The following is a 26228-nucleotide window of genomic DNA, read 5'->3' as shown; positions in this document are numbered from 1 at the left end:
GGCCATTAGTGGAGTCTGATTGATCCGGTGCATCGCGGTCCATGATACCGCGGTACACCCGGATCTGTGGGCGTTGGATGGAGGGAAGATAGGGTGAGATGATCCGGTGTGACGCGAGTACGGAATCCGGATGCAGCCAACCAACCAGGAAGTGACACGTCAGCAAGGCACCCTTAGTGCGCGCGTGGCAGCGCGTGCGCGCGCGTGGGAGCGCGTGGCTGATGCCAGACGCGCGTGGAGGCGCGTGGGAGAGTGGGGAAGGTTGGGCTGCGCGTGGGGAGGCTCTGGGAGGCGCGTGAGGGCGCGTGTGGGGTCCCTACAGCTGCTGGAAATTACCAGAATACCCCTAGGGCCTGTTTTGTAAATTCCAGAACCTTAAACTTGGATTTTTAGGTACTGTGTTGGTAATTACGGGTTTAACGGGCCACGAAATTATTATTTTAACACCCGTTACTCATTTTTATGGCCGATTAATCTTTTCTAAGCATTTATTGGCTCGTTCGCAGTACGGATACTAATGTGATTTATTTAACGACATTGTTAAATATAAATAGTGTTATTATCGTATTTAATGGTATCAAACATTACTGTTAAATTAAATAAGGCCATGGTTTTAGTCAGATAAATTATCCATGATATCTTATAGGATGTTTATACTGTTAATTGATATATAAACCATGATTATTATGCTGTGTGCATTTCAGGGAATAAATGGACTGTTTATTATGTCGCATTTATATTATATGGATGTGTTGCCATATAGAACCATGTGAGCTGACTAATAAGTTTAGACTCATTTATACCTTATGCATTCGTTGCGATAGACAGATGTGTGGCTGTCGGGGTATGTGGTTTAATATTATTGGCATGTGTTGCCTAATTGACATACTCGGTATATTTATTAATATTATTGGCATGTGTTGCCTAAATTGACATTCTCGGTACATTTATTAATATTGTTGGCATGTGTTGCCTAATTTATATGCTCAGTATATTCATCAGTACTTTGCGAGGTGTTATCACTGTGTAGTTCGTTATAGTCTGTGTTGTCAGTACCGTGCACCATGTATAATAGCTGATTTCCCGGGTAGGGAAAGGCGACACTTGACCACCTAGTGTGAGTCTAAGTGATCTCCGTCTATTCTGGTTGAGGTCATGTTATACATCGGATAGTTCCCGTAGGATGTATACAGATATAGTACTCATCCGATTCATAATGATTAATTTATTTGATTCTCTGATTTGGGTCATAGTAGAGAGGACTTGCTCGTGGGGTTGACCCACCATTGTTGTTATTTCAGGATACGGTCAGTATCCGTTTCAAGGCTGAGGTTAGCAGTGTGGGACCATCATCCGAACTCATCTACTCCTACGATCCAGTGCAGGGTAGAAGTTTTATGTAGTATTTCAGTTTCAGTTTTTATCTACTTTTGACGTTGAACTCTCAGGGTTATATTTAGGGATCCCTGACGTAGGATTTCCAAGTTGTAATGAAGTACTGTATCAAATAAAGGATGGATGGATGTTGTATTATTTAATGTTTCTTTCCTGTCTAAATTCTTTTATTTCCATCATTTTGTATTCCATGCTTGTATATTGCCAATTGTTTTTGATATCCCTCGTTTTTCGTGTATAAGCCTGATCAACTTATGCGTGGGAAATGTGGGGGTGTTACAGGTGGGTTCCGCATATATTCTTTCAACTTGGTCAGCACTTGCCTCTATTCATCCCCCCAGGACTATTTTCTGTGACTCCTGATTGTATCAAAGAATGGCTTGCATCGGTTGGATAACTTAGAGATGAATCGACTCAGTGCCGCTATGCGTCCGATGAGAGCTTGGACTTCCTTAGCAGTGCTTGGTTCTGCATTTTTTAGCAACGCTTCTGCTTAGGCTGGGCTGACCTTAATCCCTCTGTTGTTGACCACGTGGCCAAGGAATTTCCCGGATCCCACGCCGAACAAGCACTTAGTTAGATTAAGCCTCATTTCATACCTTCGTAGTACGCCAAACACCTCCTGTAAATGCTTCAAGTGATGGTCCTTCTGTTTGCTTTTTATCACCATGTCGTCGATGTAAGCCTCCACCGTCTTGCCCATTTGATCCTTAAAAATCTTGCTAGCCAACCTTTGGTACGTAGCTCTGGCATTCTTCAGTTCGAACGGCATGACCTTGTAGCAATAGATCCCTCGTTCAGTGACAAAAGAGGTCTTTTCCTCATCGCTTGGGTCCATTGGGATTTGATTATAGCCTGAATAAGCATCTAGAAAGGTCAGTCGCTCATACCCAGTTGTTGCGTCCACCATTTGATCAATCTTTGGAAGTGGAAAACTATTCTTCAGGCAGGCTTTATTCAGATTGGTGAAATCAATGCAAACTCTCCATTTTTAGTTCTTCTTTTGCACTACAACCACGTTCGACAACCAGATCGGGTACTGTACTTCTCTGATGAACCCAGCCTCTAACAATCGATTAACTTCGTCTGTAATGATCTGGTTGAACTCCGGGGCGAACATTCTCTGTTTCTGCCTCATAAGCTTGACGCTCAAATCTACATTAAGGGAATAACAAGAGACAGAGGGATCGATCCTTGGCATGTCCGAATGGCTCCAAGCGAATACATCTGCGTTCTGGGAAAGGAAATCAATCAATTGACATTTTTCTTCCTCGATAAGCCCTGAACCTACCTTTGTGGTTCGGTCTGGCCTTAAATGATCAATTTGAACTTCAACTAGGGGTTCCTCGGTTAGCACCGGAAGCTCCTCCTCCCCGTTCGTGCTGGTGGAAGGTTTCTTTAATTACTATTGTGTGCTAACAAATCATATGGGAGCTTTTCCCTTCCCTGCAACTTTCAGAGTCACTGAGTAACATACATTTGCTGTAACCTGATCCCAATGGATGCCAATCACCTTGCTCCCGTCCGGACTCAAGCATCTCATCACTTGGTGCAGGGTCGATGGGACCCTTTGTACCCTATAAATCCACCTTCTCTCCATCAACAGATTGTAAAAGGGATGGATCTCCACCACCACAAAGCTTTCGACAAGCTCCCTTTCAGCTGCCTGGACCAACAATTCTATTGTGCCAATCAGTTCAACTCGTTTTCTATCAAATCCCAACAACGGTTTCCCAGTAGATTTGAGCTCCTCTGGCTTGATTTCCAGCCGATCGAAGGTGACTCTAGGCATGATATTGGCACTGCTCCCTGGATCAATTAGCATCCTTCGTACCAAACACTCTGCCACTGTCAAACTAATGACCAAGGGGTCTTCATGAGGAATCTAAACTCGCATCAGGTCTGTTTTATCGAATCTTATCTACGTTGATGCACTCTGCTGGTGCAGAGTGTTGACACTGCCTATTCTCCTCTTCATTTGTGCTTGGCGAAGACGCGTTCGGAGCAATTCTTCAAATTCTTCGGTCCGTTCAGGTCAACCATAAATTGTATTTATAATCCAAACGGGCTGAGAGTTATGGTGGTTCGGCTTTTGATTTCTCTTGACTTGCTCTATTGGTCGATTCTGCTTTTGTGCTGCCCTTGAACATATCTTGCAAACTCTCCCCTGATGATCAGCATCTCTACTTACCTCTTTAAGTTCCTGCATTCATTAGTCTAGTGACCAAAATCACTATGAAAAGCACAATGTTTAGATTGATCTCTCTGTTCGAGAGGTTGCCTGATTGGCAAAGGAGGGTGAAACTTATCTTTGTTTTCTTGGTCTAGCCTTGCCAGCGTAACCTTGAGTGGAGTAATCAACTCATCCACTCTGGGCCTCTTCTCTGCCTTCCAGGAGGTCTGACGCTACGACTGAGCTTATTTTTGCCGAATCTTGGCTTTGGACTTCTCTTCTGTGGAGATAATAGATGTCTTCCTAGCGTTAGTTGCTTCTTCTTCTTTCAAACGCACGAAACCGTCAGCTCTCTCGTTCAGTTCGTCCATGGTCTGTGGTGTGTTCACCACCAGGCTTGTGTGGAACGATGTTCCACGAGTCATTGCTAATTTGAACGCTTGAACTGCTGTGGAAGGATGACACTCTATCACCATGCTCTTGGTTAGGTTGAACCTGGTACGAAAGTCTTGGAGACGCTCATCCTCATGCTGCTTCATAGTGAACCAACTAGAGATGTCTTTTGCCGGGCGCTTATTCCCATAGTACTAGCTTATGAACCGATTACACAAATTACGGAAACTGTCTACTGAGCCCCTTGGCAGGTTCTTGAACCAGTTGAGCGCCGGTCCAGCTAAGCTCGTAGGAAAACACTTGCACATCAAGGGATCATTCTCCATGTTCAGTGCCATCTTCAACTGAATGTGATATATGTGATCAATCGGATTGGTTGTTCCATCGAACAAAATGAAAACAGGCATATTGTCATCCTATAGTAGTTGTGAATTTAAAGCATGTATTATGTGATTTCAACCTACTTGTGCATGAAGGTAGTTTCGTGTATTATTTAATACGCATATAAGTTGTTAACTTATTTATTTTAGAGTCACTTGGGATATTGTTACTTTGACATGGCTAGAGTTTGGCTCTGGTGAGGGAGGTATGAGTTCTCCCCATTTAAGATAGTGTGCACTAAGGTGGTCTTCCCAGTGGGTTCATGCCCGGAATAACCGTTTTGATCTTGGTTCATTCCGAGACGTGATGTTTAAGTCTTCCACTATTTGTTTTCGCATTTAATTCCAAGTTGACAACCAATGTTTAATTGTGACTTGTGATTTTGGTTATTGGCTATTTAATGTTGTTAAGTACATTTATGCATTATGATTTCTAATGAATCATTGTAGGTTTTTAATGTTATTAAGTACATTTGTGCATTATGATTTTTAAGGAATTATCGCATGTTTTTAATGTTGTTAAGTATATTTGTGCATTATGATTTTTAAGGAATCATCGCATGTTTTTAATGTTGTTAAGTACATTTGTGCATTATGGTTTTTAAGGAATCATCGCATGTTTTTAAGGTTGTTAAGTACATTATACTTTAAATGTTCAAATGTAACTTAGGAATGATCCTATAGGTTCATTTGGAACATAGACGTTAGGTGGCATGACCCACTTTAGTTGTTTTTGTATTTTAGATTTCAAGTTGATGACTTTGAGAATCAATATCTTGTTGCTTTGTGTAGCATGTTCTTATGTTGTTTGGAATTGCATGAAGGATGTGATTTATTCTAGAATTGATCTAAGGTACCTTAAGATGCTCCCTGAGTCTCACCTTTGACATAGACATTAGGTGGCATAACCTTTTGAATTGTTTCACATTAATGTGATAATCTTGTAAAATGTTAGGTCTTTGCATACTCATCTCATACGAGTAACTTTATGTTGTTCACCCCAAAGTTATCGGGGTTATTTTTCAGGTACTGGAATCAAGATTGAGATTCTCATTATGCTTGGATGATTTGTGGACTTAAAGGTTTCCATTCTTATGAAGTTTGGCTTGAAACGCCACTTGTAACCTTATATGTCAAAATATGTGTATTTGATTTTAAACATGTAATGTATGCCTAATCATACCTTTTGACATTCATTTTATATGTATGACATGAAGCCAAGGGCCATTAATTTTAAAAGTTCATAAGTATGCTTTAAACTTGTTCCGGATCATTTGGGATGCATGTATAGTCTTAAGGTTAGCCTTAAATTTGCATTATGTTTTGTCGTTCAGCTGATATTTGCATTTTGTTTTGTCGCTCTGTTGATATTTGCATTCTGTTTTGTCGTTCAGCTGTTTTCTTGCCTTCTGTTTTGTCGTTCGGCTGGGATTTGCCTTCTGTTTTGTCGTTCAGCTGATAAAACCTTCTGTTTTGTCGTTCAGCTGGTTGTTTCTTTCTGTTTCGTCGTTCGGCAGTCCGAACGCTTGACCCTTTCGTCAGAGCGCCTGACCATATAAGTCAGAATGCCTGACTATGCAAGTCCAAACGCTTGACCATTTAGTCAGAACGTTTGGCCATGTAGGTCAGAACGTCTGACCATGTAAGTCTGAATGCTTAATCCTTTTATCAGAACGTTTGACCATATTGGTCAGAACGCCTGACCATGCAAGTCCGAACGCTTCATCCTTTCGTCAGAACGTTTGGCCATGTTGGTCAGAACGCCTGACCATGCAAGTCCGAATGCTTGATCCTTTCGTCAGAACGTTTGGCCATGTAGGTCAAAACGCCTGACCTTGCAAGTCCGAACGCTTGATCCTTTCGTCAGAGCGCCTGACCATGTAGGTCAGAACGTCTAACCATGTGAGTGCCGAATGGGTACTTAGCCTTGAAGAGTGCCGAACGGGCACTCAGTGTTAAAAAGTGCCGAACGGGCGCTCAGTGCTTTAGCATTGGACAAGTGCTCGTCCATGCCTCAGAACCTTCCCTTTCTTTCATTTTGATCACCTTTTGTTTTCGCATTTCGGATCCGTTAACGGGTCATCTTTTGGTCATCACTGACGTACTGGGTTTATAAAACTTGGACCGTCACATTTGCACTATATCTATAGTATAGGGTGGTTTTTTGCACTTAATCCTGTATATATAAAATATACATATATATTATATTGTATTGAAATAAATATATATAATTTTAATAAGATCATATTACTAACCGATCAAATTACTTTTAATTTAGATTCTATTAGTTAAAATAAAAGATTATCGAATTAAAATTTATTATTTAATTTCTATTCAGATTGGATTTGAATTAAAGTTCAATTCATTGACAAATTTATCTATGTTGTCATAAAATTTGAGACATCCGATTGTTTCTCATCATGTATGTTGTTTTAGAGAGAGAGAGGATATTCAATACCTTCCTTCTCGTGCGTTTGAGAGAGCGTGTAAAACAAGATGATTAAGTAAGAAGCATTAGCATGGTCCATCCATCATTGATCGTAGAAAGTTGGTTGAGTTAGATTACTTACAATGACAGATTTGAACCTAAACTGTGGTCTACTTGCTATTTACGTGAATATGAAAAACAACCAAATTGGTGTAACGATCAAATGAAAGAAAAATATTTGTGTTGAGTATCAAATTAAGATAAAACACATGAAACAACGTGAAGACAAATTAAATGCCACGAAAGAAAGACATTTGAGATGGTACAATTTTTTTTTTTTTTTAAAATAAATAAATTGTATGGATTATAAGAAAGCAAGAACTGTCATTCACGTGGGGATGTGGGATCTAATGGGCCCACAGTGTGGTGGGCCAGCCGAGGTTAAGACAAAGCTGAAGAATTAATAGGAGTTGCTGGTACCTAATTATTTATATGCATGCATGGTGATGATGATGCTCTTTGCAGGACCAACACATCGCAACCCAACTCTGTTCCTTTGACAGCCTGACTTTTCTTTTTTTTGTTTTTTTTTTTTTATCCCTCGAACCTAACCAGAAAGTGCAAATCTCTACCACGCCAACCTACCAAGTCAAATCTTTCTAAATTGAGCAGGGCCGTATGGATGCAGGGTGCCAGCGTTTTATTCCATGTCTATATCCATATTTAACACACAAATTTAGGGTGTTTAGTAAAAGGAAAATATTTTTATTTTTCATTGTCAATTCATAAAAAAAAAGAAACAAATATAAAAATTAGGTTTAATAATTTTTTTTATTTTTTTATAATAAAAAATATTTCTCATTTTTATAAAAGAAAGAGAAAACATCAAAATAATATTTCTTATGTACTGCAGAGAAAACGTTTTCATCACTGTTTGTCTCGTTTTTTACGCACCAACTTACACTACTCCTCTTTACTATTTCATTAATCTCTTTACTCTTCCATTAATACTTTTTTCACTGTTCTCTCTTCTCTCTTCGACTCTTCATCACAGGGGCTCATTTTCTACAACCAAACAACACGTCTCTCTCTATCTCTCTCTCTCTCACTCAGAAAGTCCTTACTACTATCTCAGTCTCTCTCCTCAATTCAACAGATCTAAGATGGGTTGATAATTTGTTTAAGAATAGCATTTGTTTTCAGATGTGTTATTAATATATATCTATATATAAAATCTATTTTTATATTTTATATATATACATTATACAACTTTACGCTGGTACCTTGTCCTGTATTTTATTTTATTTTATTTTTGTTTTTCTGATTGTTGTATATGTATGGGTGAATTTTTTTTTTTTTTTTTTTTTTTCAGATTTGTTGGGATTAAAAGATTCTAGGATGGTAGTTTCTTTATTGTGATTGAAAGTTAGATTTTGATAGATGAATGAAAAAATAAACTAAAAAAAATTCCAAAAAAAAAAAAAATTTGTAACAAATGTTTTACTAAACACTTTTTGTTTTTTGTTATTAAAATTGTGGCAACAACAAATGTTACTAAATGTTATTTTTGCTTTCTGTTTTTATTTTGAAAAACAAAATTTTGTTTCTATTTCTTTGCGATTGCAAAAGTAAAAGACAAAAATGTTATTAAACGCACCCTTATGTTTGTACGTATATATAAATGTTGCGAAGTTAAAATGACTCAAGTGAGAAAACAAAATTACCGGAACTTTATAATAAAGCCGTAGAAAAATAATTTTAGAGTCAAGAAGTTGGACAAAATTTCTTAATTAAATGCTTTTAATTTGTCAAATGCATATCATGTATAACAAAGTGAGACGCTTCACTTCAATACCTATTGCATTAATGACCAATTAAATATATCCGGTCAAATAATTATGCTTAATTTTTTTAACTCTTATGCACATGTCACTCGCCTTGTAACTTCGGTAGTAATTAAGTTATAATTAACGCGAAATTTAAAAACTGCAAAAGTAAAACGAGTAAAATTCACTATAACTCTAAATATATTTATATATATAAACCTGATTTCAAATGGCTCAGACCGCGTAGTAGACGATATATATATTATAGACTACACAAAAGAGTAGAAACAAATGTTGGGCTTGATTTGTAAGCACTTATGAATGTAACTGTACACCAAACAGACCCCCACTTGCGTAAGCCGTAACTAACGTTGTCTAATTGCTGATAAGTGACAAGTCGTAACTCTCATGTCACATCTCTCTACATGTCGTTGTCTTAAATTAATAGATTAATTACAACGACACCCTATAAACTTTGACACATTAACAGTCATATATAATTTAATTATTTTTTGAACAAAGACACTTCTTGTGATAATTTTGATCCAAACAAGCCCTTAAAACGTTTGAAAAGACAAAATTGCCCGTAAAATATCAGAATTTGTGAAAAGTCAAAATTGCCCTTATATATACATTATATACATTATTACCCATATATATATATATATATATATATATATATATATATATATGTGTGTGTGTGGAAGAGCGGAGAAGAAAAGAGAGTACTAGTCGCCACCATCCTCATCGACGCCGCCCCCACTACGCTACCACACCCAATTCCACACCCTCCGCCTGCCAACTCAAACCTCCCATCATCATCTTCAAGGTTTAACAGATACTCGACCGTGGTGGTGATGAGTAGTGGTTCAGAGTGGTGGTAAGAGGAGGAGCAATCCAACGACATCAATGGTGTCATGGTGGAAGAGACCAAGAATCGACAATGTTTTCGGATCTGTCGGCAGCTTTGATGAGGGAGAGGTCGACTGTAATACCCCTAATTTTAAAAGGATAGTCTCGGTATTTATTTATTTATTTTAATTGTATTTTTAATTATTTAATTAATTATTTGACTAATTGCTTATATGTTTAATTGAATTAGGTATTACTTGATTATTTGATTATGTGTCTATGTACTATTTGTATTTGTCTATGTGTTAATTGTTTAATTAGATTATGTGCTTAAATGGTGTTTTAATTAATTATAAATTAAATGTTTTCTTTTCTTTTATTATTTTATTTTATTTTTCTTTTATAGTTATGGTTAGTAGTAATGGGCCAACCAATTAGGTCCCATGGACTATTTGGATAGGAGGTTGGATGTGTATGGATTATTACCCATGGATAGTGTATGTATATATATAGATATATATTATATACATATATAAAAGGGAAAGTAATTTATTAATTACTTTTATAGTAACTTGGGTAATAATATTTAATCTGATGTATATGTTTGATATTTAAATAATAAAAATATACATAGATTTGATACGTGTTATGTTTTAAATTACTTTATAATATTATGGTAACTTAAGTATTATTGGATAATCCATTAATAAATAATGGAATGTGTATAATTTATTTATTTAATAAACATATACATAAATTATATACGTAACATATTTTACTTACCTTTTTAATATATAAAAGGGAAAATAATTTATTAATTACTTTTATGGTAACTTGGTTAGTAATATTTAATCAGATGTATATGTTTTATATTTAAATAATAAAAGTATACATAGTTTTGATACGTGTTATGTTTTAAGTTACTTTATAATATTATGGTAACTTAAGTATTATTAAATAATCCATTAATAAATAATAGGATATGTATAATTTATTTATTTAATAAAGATATACATAAATTATATACCGGTCGCTTTCCTCGAATGAAGAGTGAACGGCAACTAGCAATGATAGGGCACAAGATAGAGCTCGCAACCATGGATATGATAGAGAAGAACAGGAATAGCTCATCCATCTGCTAACCCTATTTATTATGTATGTGGATTCATGGAACAACGGAATATCGGTCAGAAAAGGGGATTCGTAACATATTTTACTTACCTTTTTAATATTTTAATATTTATTTTTTTTTAAATTGAGTTGGATTGGGAAAAGGGTTAGGGTTATTTTATTTAGCCTATAAATATATAACTATAGGTTGTAAAAGGGGGTTAGAAATATTTACGTGATATATTCTAAAGGGAGAGAGTTAGAGAGGGAAGGAGGAAAAGGAAAGAAGGAGGAAAAAAACCTTGTAGAGAGAAGATCAAGGAATAAGAAGTTAAACTTTCGATCCGAAAGTTTAAGGCAAGTTCTTCTTCTATCTCTTTTCCTTTGATTCGTGTTTCTGTACATGCCTAGGAAATTCCAGAATTTATTAAACACATAAAATTAAATAATTATGCATGTTTAATTGGATTAAAACATAGGCTTTTATGAAATTGGTTCATATCTGTTCTTGTGTTATGAATTGATAAATGTATGATTTTGATTTGGTTTCTGGTGTGAATTTTTACATGTTTGAATTATGTATTTTTCATATCTATGGAATAATGGAACGTAGAAACATGCCTAGGATTCCTGAACATTAAATAGGGATTAGGTTTGGGTTTAAATAAATTTAAATACACTCAATCATAACGATGTTTGCTATTTGAATGGTTTAAACAAACGAATGGATTTAATCTTTTAAAATGCTTTAACAATTGAGATTAAATGTGTATGATGAATTGGATATGGAGAATGCTTATTTGACGATATAATAAAATATCATCATGTATAATATTCAGTTTGTGTAGGACATATGATATAGAAAGCTTAAATAAATAATAAGTCATTCATATTATGTGATAACTTGATATCATATTATCATAGTTATTTCTGGAATGTTTGATGTATTTCTTTAATTGTTACATCAATTGTTGGATTGTGTGGTTTAATGCACCGATATGGGACGGTGGCATTCTAGGGACGGATTAACTTATCAGTTAAGTCCTACCTATTTTATATAAGGGAATGGATTAACTAAAATGTTAAGTCCTACTTATATTCAGGTCAGTTCAGCTGAACAAGTTGAATGACTTATGGATGATTAATTTATTATATAAGGGAATGGATTAACTAAAATGTTAAGTCCTACTTATATTCAAGTCAGGTTAGCTGAACAAGTTGAATGACTTATAAAGGATTAATTTATTATATAAAGGAATGGATTAACTAAAATGTTAAGTCCTACTTATATTCAAGTCAGGTCAACTGAACAAGTTGAATGACTTATGGAGGATTAATTTATACTGGATAGGATGGTTACTAGATTATATATATATAAGTATGGTGTTATGATATGAGCTTGAGTCTCAGGATCAGTGGTTAGGGTGCGTATATCGCCAGGGATGTGTAGCTAGATATAGTGTAGTTGTATACCCTGGTAAATCTAGGTACTCATGCCCACTATATGTGCGTTTTGCATGTTGCCTACTATTCAGGTTGAGACAACCCTATAGTCTAGTGAAGTTCCTTTAGTGTGTGTATATATATATATACGGACTACTAGTTACTGTTGGATTGACTAGGATGTATACGTGTATCGGATCTCTGCTTGGACTGTAGTAGAGTAGAACTTGTTTGTGGGCCTGACCCACCATTATTTTGCAGGTGTTCGTCAGGAGTAGAGGTTGTTCGTGCTGAACGGGGATCAGTCTACTTCATTCTTTCGATGCTACATAGAAGTTCCTTTATGATTCAGTTTCCTGATTTAGACAGTTATTGTTGTTATTTGTTTAGTTTGGATTTTCTAGGGGTCCACACAGTATGGATTCCCGAGTTGTATTTTGGAGGATCAGTTGTATCAGAAGGGTTTATTAATTAATGGAAATATATTCTGAGGTTTATTATTAGATTATCATTTTAGTTTCTTGTCAGCATTTTATTTATTCTTCTTTATTCTTTTGCACTCTGTGTTCGTTTATTATCAATTTGTTTTGATATCCTCGGGTATTCGGGCGTGGGCTTGGCCAACCCGCATTCAAAAATCCGGGGGTATCACATCGACGCCGTTGTTTAGGGCATCGAGTGGTGGTGGCTGTCGGAGGAAGGTTGAGTCGTCGTCGTCGTCAAATTGGCTGACTGCTGATTCCAAGTCCAGTGAGCCGATGTAAGTTGTCGAATTTGGAGTTCTGGGTACCGAAGCGGTGACTGAGTCGCCGAAAGAAGCCGTGTTAAAGTCGAGAGAGTCGAAGAGGATGTGGAATCGCTGTCCACGAGGCTGTGCGAGACAACGATGATTTGATTTGAGAAAAAATTAAAGTGTGCCGCTGTCGATTGTGTGGGAATACAGATCCGAGTTGCTTACCACCGATTATAATAATGTGCCAGTGCAAAACTCTTGACACAATTGGTGGTTTGAAGATTCGTTGGGGTGAGGTTTTTTTTTGTTTTTCTAAAGGTTGATTTGGTGTGGGTTTCTGGTAATGTTGATGGATATGGATATGATTTTGAAGCTTTGTTACTGTGAAATTGGCATTAATGGCGGATACATTAAAAAAATGTTCAACTTGATAATTTAACTACTGAAATGAAATTGGCATTAATGGCGGATACATTAAAAAAATATACAACTTGACAATTTAACTACTGAAATTTTGTTATATGTGTGTTTGTATTATATATATATATATATATATATATATATATATATATATATTACTTTTTTGAAGAATTTTGGATTGCTTTCATTCCTGTTTTGTTGTAATTTTTTTTACGAACCCACCCAAGTTCTATAAAAAAAAAATCAAATTTGAAAAGGATATCCCATTTAGTTTGCTAAAATTTATATTTTCTCTGCTGAATCAATTTTTTTTCCCTTTGGATGCACTTGAGTAATGATGGAGATCCATTATAATTTTCTCTCTCTATGTGCGCTTATATTATACTATATGTGTGTGTGTGTGTGTATGTTGTGCTGATGAACTGTGATAATGGTGGTGGATATGGTGGTAAGGTGAAGACAGAGAGGAGGGAGAGAGAGTGAGGATTTTGGTTTTTTATGGATATTTTGGTCAATAAAAAAATAATTGTATTGGATAAATTGGTAATTGAATGTCTCAAAGGGCAATAATGTCAATTTAGGACAATTGGGTGTCTTTGTTAAATGCTTCAAACTTAAGGGGGTGCCATCGTTCAAAAATGGCCCAACTTATATATCGCTGTCATTATATCAAATCTCAGGGGTGTCGTTATAATTAACCCTAAATTAATTGTCAATTTCAAAAAATTTAATTCACTATCACCTTTTATTTTTAAATTATTTAAGATTATTTTTAATTATATTTTTTTTATATATTTATAAGTCAAATTTTTTGAAGTGGACAATTAATATAAAAATAAAGTAGTATATATAAGGATCAAATTCGGTAATTTCGTTCAATTTAATTTATGAGTTTGTTAGTGGGTTCACTATATATTACAAGAAGAACTATTATATATGACCAGAAAAATCATGAAGTGGTTAGTTACACAAGACAAATTGAACCTTCACACATTTTTTTTTTTCTTTCTAATCACATTTTTTATTTTCTAATTCTCACATGTTATATAAAATATGCTTTTCATTTATTTCATAATTGAGTTTACTTTAGTAATTAATTTTGCTAAAAGTATAACATAGATATGCTTTTTATTTATTTCATAATTGAGTTTACTTTATTAATTAATTTTGTAAAAAATATAACATCGAAGACATCCGCCATTATTAATGAATATGTTATTATTTATGTTAAATGATCTTCAAAAATTAAATAAAAATTTCTAAAGTTTATTCAAAATCCATCTCTATTAAATTATGTTATAAAATGTTTAGATACTGATCACCTTAACTGGACCCAATTCGATTACACCGTGTTAAGGCCCCAATTCTATTACACCCCAATTCTGTTACACCGTAATCGCCACCACCGCAACCACAACTGTGAACCATGCTACAAATAAAAGTTGAACATTTGTATTATACTACAATTAATATACATATATATGTTAGATGGTTCTTTTTTAGTAAATCGAAACGGAACGGTTATAAACAATTCTTTAATTTTTAGAAACCGGAACCGGACCAAACCATACAAATTTGTTCAGTCCGACGAGGTTTGTTTTGCCGATTTCAACAGTTTTTTATGCACACCGAATCACAAGCATCACAATTCATTGCACACAGAGCAAACAAGCAAGCAATGCACGCCCAAGTAAAACAACCATATTGCTCAATCCACAATATGGCAGCACATCGCTCATTTACAAGCCTAATAATAGCACTCAGTGTCAAACCACTTGTACACACAACTTAGTACCATTTGTCGATTGGATGTTGCCTCATAAGTAAAAAAACGATTGACGACACTAGGGTTACCCCATCACAGCAGTGGGTCGATACAACTTTTTGCCCAACCTATACACAAACTAAATCTTTTTGCCTAAAACTTCACCCAAACTTGAGGAACATAACTGAAAATAACTAATTTACCATATTTTTCACACACACACACATATACATATATATAAAAGGAGGAATAACCCTATACGCATGAAAATGCCAATGACATGCAACCACAAGAGTCGCAAAATATGGCACACGACATCTCTCAAACCATGACAAGCACGTGGAAGGCCAACTAGCGTGCCCCCGCGGAAGCAATTATCAGCTGAGACCTCACAACCTAGGCTCCCAACTAAGACTACAAATTACACCCTTTAGCAGCAAAGAAATGGTAAAGAAAGAAACAGAGAGGAAATTCCATATAACCTAAGACAACCAGTCATTATTTTGAGTGCTATGCATAAAATTTACCCGAGGGGATAGAGCCAGGTTTTCTATGAGTGAACATATTATTGTACCGAGGCCCAGGCACAGCAGAAATGCAGTCAATGGTAGCCAAGATAGATCGCGCAGATATAGTTTCACCGATCCATGGTGTCACTCTCACTATGATTTGATCATTCAACCACGGGACCACACAAAGCTAGAGTGGGCCCACAAATGCTTAAATCATCCTAATACTTCAATACCGGGAAAATGAAGCATCTAAAATGCATAACAAGTCCTCCAATGTTACATATAATAAACAAAAAGACTACCAATTACAAAAGAAGAAAAATATTTATATTCAGGAGAGAGTATAGTCGTATCTTTGTAAATATTTAATCTACAGTAAAGATTGAGTTGTGAAGAAGAGGAATACTTCATAAGTCATCATCATAAGAAACATGGAAACTGGTAGTGCAGCCAGATGCATCAGGCTCCTCCGCTCCACAACAATCATAGAACTTGGCAGCATAGGGAGGATCATCAGGTCCCAATTCGTAGTACCTTCAACAGGAAAAGAAAAGTTGCAAAAAGCATCAACTAGCAAAAACTCTGGTTCTGTAAATTTGTAAGAACATATCAACGAACAAGGTGCAAAAGCATCAACTAGCATAACAAGAAAGACTGGTAAAATTTTATGGTGTTATCTATGCACATAATTTCATGCTATTGTGGAACAAAGCAAACCTACCTGAATATAGTAACAGAACAAACTTCAAGGAAAATATTTTCATGAGAAAATATACAGTTTAAGATAACATCTCCAATTTCAAATTAGTTTCCAAATAAAGAACTGCACAGATGACAAATTTGTGACCTAAAATTTCATCATCTTTGTTGCAGCCATAGATAAATCTGTTAGCCGAGAAATGATAGGCTACAATCATGGCTGTAACTTATTATATTGGCCGAGATCTGATGAGCTAGAATTATGGGATTTGACTTTATTTACGCATATGTCTAGACATAGAATATGCAATAATTTGACTTTATTTACCATGTGCTCTTTTTTAGTATATAAATACCACATCTATGAATGAGTGTCTAAGCCTTATTCAAGCCTTTACATAGTATTAATCTCATTCAAGCCTTCACATATTTCTCTTTATTTCTTCTATCATGTATTTCTTCTTGGTATCGGAGTCAAGGTTGCAAATTCGGCACCAACCATTTAGGAACAGTCTAAGGAGACATTGCAAATGGCTTGTGGTCTAAGGAGACATTGGTGATTCTTCCATCTATATATTTTTTAACATGTGTATGAAGGTTAATGGTCTGAGGAGATACTATTGATTATTTATGGTCTAAGGGGACATTGATTCTTTCATCTACATATTTTAAACATGTGTATTAAGGGGAATGGTCTAAAGGAGATATTGTTTATTCTTCCATCTACATATTTCAAACATGTTTACGAAGGGAAATGGTCTGAAACAAGTAATGGTTGTTCACAGTCTGAGGAGACGTCGTTGGTTACTTGGTTGCTTGTGGTCTGAGGATACATTGTTAATGGTTTATGGTTTGAGAAGACACCGATCGATTGAGTCAGACAAGACATATCCACGGTGGTTTGGAGAAAACACCAAGGCTATGTCTTGGCTAGTCAATTTAATGCAGCTTAACATAGTCGTTGGCTATATATTTATAAGGGTTACAATCATAAAACCCCCTTCTTCTTTTCAAATATAGTCTGATAACCCTCTGTACAAAATAAACTATCATATCACCCCTATTAGTTTTCAAAAATATATCATATCACCCCATTCCATTTGTTTGGCATCTAAAACTAATAGGAGACAAGCACGTGACGGTCACGTGCAACCTTATTAACTATAATATGACCAAACTATCATTCTAATTGCTTGATGACAATTGTACGATCTCTGTGCAACCAATTTTTAAAAGGTAACCAAATGAGTGTTCTGTGTATTCTGGGTTTGATTGGGTTGTATATATATTATAACCAAATGGGTATTCTACATATATACACAAAAACATATCATTTGACAACCCATAAAAAAATAAAACTCTTTTGAAATTCTTCTCTCATAACTTCTCAACTACAATCACTACTTAAACCCAAATCAATCACAATAATTTAAAACCCAAGTCAATCACCAATTAAAAACGATCAACAAAGAATCGAAACCCCGAATTACATATAAAGATGATTCAAACTAGTATATGGTAGAAAGACTTGTTCTTTTCGATCGAATCACATAGAGATGTTGTCGGCATTGTCGGAGATTGAACTGAAAAGGGGGGGCATGGTGGGGTTGGTTTGGGTTGAAGAAGAAAGAGTGGGTTGGGGTGTGAATGGAGGTGGGGTTGAGAGAGTAGTGACACCACATGGAAGAAGAGTTGGAGATAAAAGAAAGATGGTTTTGTGTAGCTTAGTTCAGGGGGTGGCCGTGATCGGAGTCTGTCGTCGGAATCACGACAAGGACGAACAAGGTGAGAGAGAGAACCAACACACACACATATGTATCTGTTAAGGTAAATGCATGTGCAAAAATTTGTTCAACTTGGAAAAGTCAAAGAACCTTGCAATACTCTCAAGAATAAGATGATTAATGAAACAATACTAGCAGAAAAATTGCTCTTTATTGGGAGGGCTACGCCTCTATTTATAATGATTTACAGAGGTTGAATATGTGCAGGACTCGCATTGCTTGTCCCTCGAGAATATTCCTTACAGTATTTGTTTCCTTATAGTACAAGTTTGCATAAGGGGATTACAATGAATAGTACTCCTCCTATTTGAATTACACAGTGAGGATGGGCCCGGCCCATGCATGTAGGGGTTGGCCAACACTGCTGGACCCAGGTCCCTTTAGCAAGCCCAGACCGTGGCTCTTGGCGAATTAGGCCCCGACCTTCGGCTTTGATCCATGTGGGTTGTTGACTAGTCAACTTACTCCTTGGTGGTCCCTAGCTCTGACATGTCACTCCACAGTAAAATACATAAAAAGGATTTTAAATTAATATTTTACATGGAGCTCAAATTTGTCATTTCACGTGTCACTTAACAGTTCCATCAAGGAGGGGGGTAAATTTATCATTTTTGTTAGTTGCGGGGGTTATTTGTTAGGACAGGGGGTTATAAGAATGTTTTTGAAAATAAGGGGTTTTTATAATTTTAACCCTATTTATAAAGACCGTGTTTGAGGATGAATTATCCAAGTTGGGCGTCTCAGATATTCAAACACCAACTTGAAGGGGAGTGTTAGCCGAGATATATTAGGGTAGAATAATAGGATTTGACTTCATTTACGCATATGCCTAGGCATAGAATATGTAATGATTTTATTCAGTTTCCTTTCTTGTGATATTAACATGTGCTGTTCTTAGTACATAAATACCAAACCTGTGAACGAGTGTTTAAGCCTTCACATATTATCAATCTCATTCAAGCCTTTACATATTTCTTCTATCTCATATTTCTCCAGTCTCGCTCTCTTCAAATTTCTCACACAAACCCTTGAGCGCTCTGTCTCTGTGAAGCGCTTTCACTCTAGAATTCTCAACCACTGTTTCTCTACTACACCTAATCCCTCTCTCTAAGCATCGATGGCATTCACACTTTGGATCTTAGCTATTGTTGCAATCATGACCGACACTAGAGTCGGTGGTAGCAAGAACACAAAACCGGCATAATAGCCGAGGTTGATGGAGAAGGCACATCTTCATCTTCTACTTTCACCTCCGGTCCTCTTCACAAAAAATAAAAATAAAAATAAAAATAAAAAATCAAAGTAACGCCACAAGACCTATTTTTTAAGACCACCTCTTGTTAAAGAACGGATGGTACATCATGAATCAAATTTCTCATCACGGGGTTAGTTTCCAATTTTGTGTGACATTCCAAAAAGCCATATAGTACACCCATTTGTATTTCCATGCCAACATGCACGATGTCAACACCAAGAACCTCTCCTCGAAAACCCACTATAATGGGGTTCCCAAAATGGTCAACACCGATATCATCTCTTCCATGTTTACCAACTCAAACCCCCTCGGTGGCATGATTCTGTTGTTGGCAAAATCACACAACAAATTAATGCCTTACTTTGCCAAAGACCCATTTTCGACTTTAACAAGTTTAAGGCCGTCTACTTTAAACCGAAATAACAAGTGCTGAACAAGATCCTTGCTCAAAACATTGATCAAAAGGACCATGCTGAACTCATGAACAAATGTTGGAGTATGTCTACTTTCTTGCCAACAACAACCCCATTGATCTTTTCGCCTCTCCATTGTTTGACTCATGACCATGAATGGTATGTAGTCTGCTAAGGGGGAAGTCCCTTCCTTCTCCTAAGCTTATTAGTTGAATTTTACAAGATTATTCCGATCCCTTCTTTGACGATATTGAGAAAGTTGCAAAGGAAAAGGGTGACACTGATAGCTCTTTGATTAACAAATCCATCTTACATCTCCCTAGATACAATGTCAATCTCACATGGACATTGGTTCAAGTGATGAAAGTGGAGACGAAGACAAAGGTGAAGAGGAAGAAAGGGATGAAGCACCACCTCAATGTTTTCCCATTGAACCATGAGGACAATCTATGCCGAATGACATTAGTCGTCTTGAGCAAACCACGACTAAATTCTGGCTGAATATGGACACACTGACACACGACAAACTTTGACGCCATTGAAAAGACTAATTCATCTAGACACCACAGAAATGTGTCTCACCTCTCATGATGATGACTTTACCGCCTGTCAACCCGTTTCCCAATGAGCTAAGAGCATTCGTTGCACACAAACATCTCAACGAACTGAACCTTTTTATTTCCACAAGGTCTAATCAATCGACCAAGCAGCTCTCCTCCATGCTATGTATGCTGTGGCTTTATTTGATACTTTGCGCTCGATGCTTCTGGGGTTTTGGTTCGCATCTGGGTCTTTTCTTCTCTCCTAATTGAGCGCAAACATCGTCAGCTTTCTCAGGGCCCTTACATTGTGGCCGAACATACAGTCTTCTTCACAAACACGTCCTCCATTGTAGCCAATCACAAAGTCGTCTTCTTCACAAATTGAAGCTACAAATCATTTCATTGCTATCAAACTCTGATATTATTAAGGAATTTAAATTGATTTAAACTCAAATTAGTTACCAGACCATGGCCCCTTGAAGCTAGTGCTTCGCCAGCTCTGAAAAGGTATTTTTCAGTAACTCTCCTTGCTTATCCTGCTAACCTCCATGTTTCCGATGACTTCTTCTCCTAACACCTAGCTGCTCTAATGAAATTGTCAAAAGGATTGACCGGAACAAGCCTAAGAGCCAACCATGGATCCACCGATGGCAGCACACCTTTAATTGTTCACTGCATTTGTTTAATGTCAACCATCCATCATCTCCAATCCATCTATCCATCCATCACACAAAAAGGGATAAAATAATAATAATAATAATTCAACACAATCCAATACATTAGAACACCTATTCTCTCTCTCTACATATATGCACACAAACGTATATACATATGAGCTAAATAGATGTTCTGGGTTTGATTGGGTGTATTAATTGGGTTGTATATATATATAAATCAAATAGGTCAAGTACATGCAAAACTTACATTGCGATGTGTGTTGGGTTAAAGAACAACTTCGTCGTCTTGGTGGTGGTGATGGTGGTAGCACAACTAGTAGTGGCGGAGGAAATTAGGATAATCTCTAAGGTTAATTTCAGTGACACCCTCCTTAGGTTTGGACAAATATCACCTTGAAACATCTTTCGAAAATTACTATCACTTAGGTCCAATTTTGCTTTTCTGTCACTGAAACCGTTGAGAACTTAAAAAAAGACAATTTTACCCTTAATTTTTTATTTCAAAATATGAGCACCATAAAATAACTATTTTACCCTCAATATTTAAACCCCAAAAGTCAAAACTCTTCATTTCTCTCACCTCACTAAAAACATGAGCTTCCTGTATTCATATATACAACAATTATATATATATATATATATATATATATATATATATATATATATATCTATATATATACATAGATTTATAATTAAGTAAGTCACAGCCAATTTAAAGAAGAAAAAAAAATGTAAACTCGTGGGAAATTCCCAAAAGGTAAAGAACAAAAAAAAAAAAGAAAAAAAAAAGCAACAGAGTGGTTACTGTTTGGATGGATCGATGCCCGCAGCCTGTCGGGGACTTTTCACTAGATCGGATCGGATCGAGGACGATCTCTTCTGCACTTACATGCGCTGGTGGTGAAGGGGAGAATGTAATGATCCTGATTTTTCCTATTTTCCATTTTCTGGATTTTTTTGATTTTTCGGGGTTATTTCTATCTTGTCTCGTTTTGCGTGCTGGACACCGTAAAGTATGTCGGGTGTGTTCCAAGAGTTGGTTGGGACATTTCCTTAAATTCAGGACTCTTGGAAATGCATTGGTTGCCATTTCGGCATTTTTCTGTTTTTCAGGCCAGGAGGTTCCAAGTGGGACCCGTGGTACCCGAACTAGAGTTGTTGAGCACGGGGATTGTGTTTTGGGTTGGTTGCATTTCATTCATTTTTATTGGATGCTTATATTTATATGATTATGTTTAAATGTATGGTGGTATTATGTTTAGTGTATATGTAATTTTAATGTTATAAAGTGAGATATTTTATAAGCTAAGGGACCCACCACCATTATAAGCTTTACCAAATGACCTTTACTTATTACATACTCCACTTCTTTCCCATTTTCACGTCAGTATCTCTTCTCCTCTATATACTTTTTTTTCCCTTCCATTTAAGCTTAGATCTAAGCTACATTATTGGGAATTAGACTCTGTCACTGAAGACAAAGTTGACGAGCACGACGAGGGCTCTGTTTTGATCGGGGCAAATTTTAGTTTGGAGCACCTTTGGGATTTCGAATTTTGGGGTTCTTGGGGCTGTTTTGGGGCTTTGCTTGGTTTGTTCTCCATTTGAGGTAGGGGTCTTCCTAACATCTCAAGCTTTGTCTTTATTTGAGAAATTCTATATTTTCTTTCTTTAAAGTTTTGAAATTTGTATATATGAAATGATATTGTTGCCTTGTTGGTGTTAATAACATGTTTAAGTGTTAAAGTATGATTTAATTTCTATTTTGTGAAAAAGGCATGTATGACTTTGTTATGTGGAAATTATATTGATGTGTAAGTTGATAACATGCTATTGTGTTATTATGATTACTTGATGAGCATGATTATTGAAAATTTGTGTTAAAATACTTTGTCTACACCCATGGAATTGTAAATGCCATGTTGGTATTATTAGTGTTGCTCTAATGACTTTGCGGTTAATAGTATGAATAATGTTGCATCTCATGGCATAGCAAGGAAAGGGGTTTTGAAATGGTTTTGGAAAGGGAAGTTTTGCAAAAGAAAAGTTTTTATTTGAAATGGGAAGTTTTTCTAAAATGAACCAGATTTTGCGAGTCCGGAGCTAGTTTGACCTAGAGGGAGCGCGGCCTGGTGTAGGGCGTGAAAAAGTTGCTACTAGGCCCAAAACGGTTGCCGGATTTGGAACCAGAGATGGCTATCAATCTCGTCTCGGTAAAGTCAGTTAACAATTTTCGAAAATTGGAAGTTAGGTCGGTAGAGACCAAGCACGGGAAGGGGTGCATTGCATTCATATCATACATGATATATTGTTGAAATGCATTGTGGTGTTGTTCAGATAAATGCATGTTCGTAATGCAAATATTATTATATAGACTCCCAATGCATGTTCCCAGTTTCTTTATTCCCTTTATGTGTTACGTGACTCAAGGGAGTCCAAAGCTGACGCCTTAGGCGACTTCTACTGAGCCGTTGTGCTCACCCCATTATATTATTATATTTTTCAGGTCTTGGAAAGGAAGTGGCGGTCGACGTAGCCTTATCCACCTGCATTTGTAAGTCTTTTGTGATGTTAGAGATATGAGGTACTGTGAGTCTTGGGGTGACGTATATGTATTATGTATTGATATTAGATGGGACGGTAATGCCCTTAGATGACCTCGGGTTCGGGTAAGGACCCAAATAGCGATTCGGACCCCTGGTTTCGGGTCGTTACAGAGAAGCCCGTAAGGCCTCGGCACCGGCTGACTGGCGTACATATATATATATATACATACACGTGCATGTATATCACTGATTTGAAGTAATTGTTGAAGATTAGTGTAAAAATTCCATTGAAGTAGATGACTCGGTCCGTGAGTAAATTGCGAGTCCGAGCTCGTCTAGTATTTTCTTCTCTTATTCAGGTATGCGCATGGGTGGATTTTGGTGGTGGAGTTTGGTGAGAGAAACCAAGGCCGGCGATTCTGGAATGAATTTGGAATTCTCAATTCTATTACCATCCCGCCCTCATCTATCCAATTTCACAATTCCAGCACTATATGAGAAGTTCGATGACCATATTGATAGATATGTATTAACGGGGTATAGGAATTTGCAACTGTATGTGAGATTTAATAAGGAGCGTTCGCGAGGTTCCAAGATGGATTTTGGAGAAAAAGAAATTAAGGTTTTTTATTTTCGGGCTCGCTTGTTTTTGTAAGACATCAAAGAATGCTCAAGTTGAGTGTGATAAAGCTCTTCCTGAGCTTTTTTGGGGTGGATTGCAAAAAATTTAGCTTGTGTCATAATTTTCATGTACAACGAAATTGCTTCTGAATTATGATAAGGAGATGTTAGGTGCTTGTAACTGATTTTAACACAGGTTTTTTTTTCTTCTTTTGTAATATAATTGAACTAAAATATATCATTATAATAGCTTATCATTGAATTTAGATGTCAAAATAACTTGGGAGATTTGAGATTTCAAAACCCATGCTTCTTGGGGTGTTTTGGATTATACGCAGAAGAGGGAGAAAGGGATATTTGCTCAACATATTTCACCGGTTCAATAGGGGCATAAATGTCATTTTATACATTAAAAAATCCTTTAATAAGTCAACACAAAGTCAAAAGGGTAACAATGTCATTTTACATGTCAAAAGTGCTCTGACACTCCTGAAAAGTGACGCTTGGGGTGTGAGTGAAAGACGGACCAAGCGATTGTAATGTGAGTGATAGTAATTTCGAAAGGTGTTTCAGTGTGAGATTTGTCCAAACCTAAGGGAGTGCCATTGAAATTAATCCTAATTTCTACTATTATATGTTTATCAGCATAGTATTATGTTTTAAAGTTTGTGTTATATACATGTTTCTTTAATCATGCTCCTAGTTTTGCAAATCAATAGAATTTAGTAAACGTAACGGACTAAATTTTGATTATTCAAATTGTGCACGTATTTAAATTTCATACCAATGAACTATCTATTTAGTAATTCACCCCAAGAAAATTATCTATTTAGTCCATCCTTATTGTATTCTCATGCTTATTGTCATTTCTATGACAAAAAGGAGGAGAAGGCAAAGTATTCAAAGTAGTTTTGTATGTTATTTAGATAGTTGATATATGCATGAGTTATGGGTGAGCACATTAACAATTTTTTAATGTGGGATAGGAGATAGATGGCAAGGGTGGAGGTGTGGAGAGGGAGATTCTCCATCTCATGTGCTTTTGTGATGGAGGAGGATGGTTTTAAATGGGCATTATCCGGTGTCTATGGGTCGGTGGAGGATAATGAGAGTTTTTTTTTTTTTTTTTAAATAATTGGTGTTGTATACATGGAAAAATCAAATACAGGTGCACAGAGGGCATACCCTCAGAATGGAGCCAAACAAATAGCGATTAGCCATTACAAGAAACATATAAGGAGTAAACCCATTTCGAGTACAAAAAGAACACCAAAATCCAGAACCTACTGAAGCAAATCTTGGAGTGAAACATTAGTAACATCAATGATCTCAAATAAACTCTATCTAGCTACCTCCTGGGGAGATCTTGAAGTTGAACCATGTAGCCTACCATTTCTCTCTTGCCATATACCCCACAATGCAGCCACCAATATACACCGGAAAGGCTTATTAGAGTGTTGTCTGAACCACACCACCAAATCAAAAAAACACAGACTTGCAGAAAAATGATTCACATCCCAACCTAAGGCATAGTTGTTAAAGGCTCAAGGCGCACAAAAGCGCAAATGCCTCCTGGAGCCTGAGGCGCAAGGCGAGGCGCGCGCCCGACTGAAGTAAGGCGCACGTTGAAAAAAAAAAAAAAAAAAAAAAAAAACCCACCTAATAAAGTATTAAAGATGCAATAGTATATATAAAGATTGCAATAATGTTTGGATGCTAGAAAATTTGAGTTCATCTTGCAAAAATCACATGGATGTGCTATTACTTCTTTTAAATCAAATCTAATTTTCCTTAAGCACTAATTAAGCACGAATAAAACATTTTTGCAAGTTGCAAGCACCATGTTTGGATGCATTAAATAGAAATTATGAATTTATCTTGCAAAAACCACAAGGATCAAGGATGTGCTATATTTTCAAATCAAATCAATCTAATTTTTTATAAGCACCATGATTGATTGATTAGGTATATCTCTATTATCTGTTTTAATCTGTCTTAATAAGGAGTAAACAAAATCAATCAGGCGCATCACCAAACACATGCAAGGCAGTAAGGCACTAATCTACAGAAACAACAACTACGCAAAAACCCTCAAAAAAACAGAGGACCAACATCATCCAGATTCTAGACAAGCATAAAAATAAATTAAAAAAATCTGCCAAAAGCAAAAGGAAAGAACTCAAAGAAGAAAGAGCCGAGAGAAGAAGAACTGAAAGAAGAGAGAGCCGAGAGAAGAAGAAGAAAAAAAAAAAAAGAAAAAA

The 26228-nt window shown here is 36.3% G+C and overlaps 1 protein-coding gene across 1 annotated transcript in view; it reads right to left on the bottom strand.

Moving 5' to 3' along the window:
* Positions 1-15671: 15671 nt before the first annotated feature.
* Positions 15672-26228, bottom strand: part of LOC132268289 (uncharacterized) — a 30000-nt gene continuing 19443 nt past the window's right edge. The window contains exon 2 of the mRNA XM_059769120.1: positions 15672-15964. Coding sequence (XP_059625103.1) covers positions 15838-15964 — 127 coding nt within the window. The 3' untranslated portion in view covers positions 15672-15837. The remainder of the gene's footprint in view (positions 15965-26228) is intronic.

The sequence above is a fragment of the Cornus florida genome, unplaced genomic scaffold (genome assembly GCF_030987335.1).
Source record: "Cornus florida cultivar Cherokee Brave unplaced genomic scaffold, ASM3098733v1 CherokeeBrave_3.0.0_Hap2_Chr08, whole genome shotgun sequence".
In the NCBI taxonomy this organism is placed as follows: domain Eukaryota; kingdom Viridiplantae; phylum Streptophyta; class Magnoliopsida; order Cornales; family Cornaceae; genus Cornus; species Cornus florida.
This window is presented reverse-complemented; position numbering and strand designations above follow the sequence as displayed.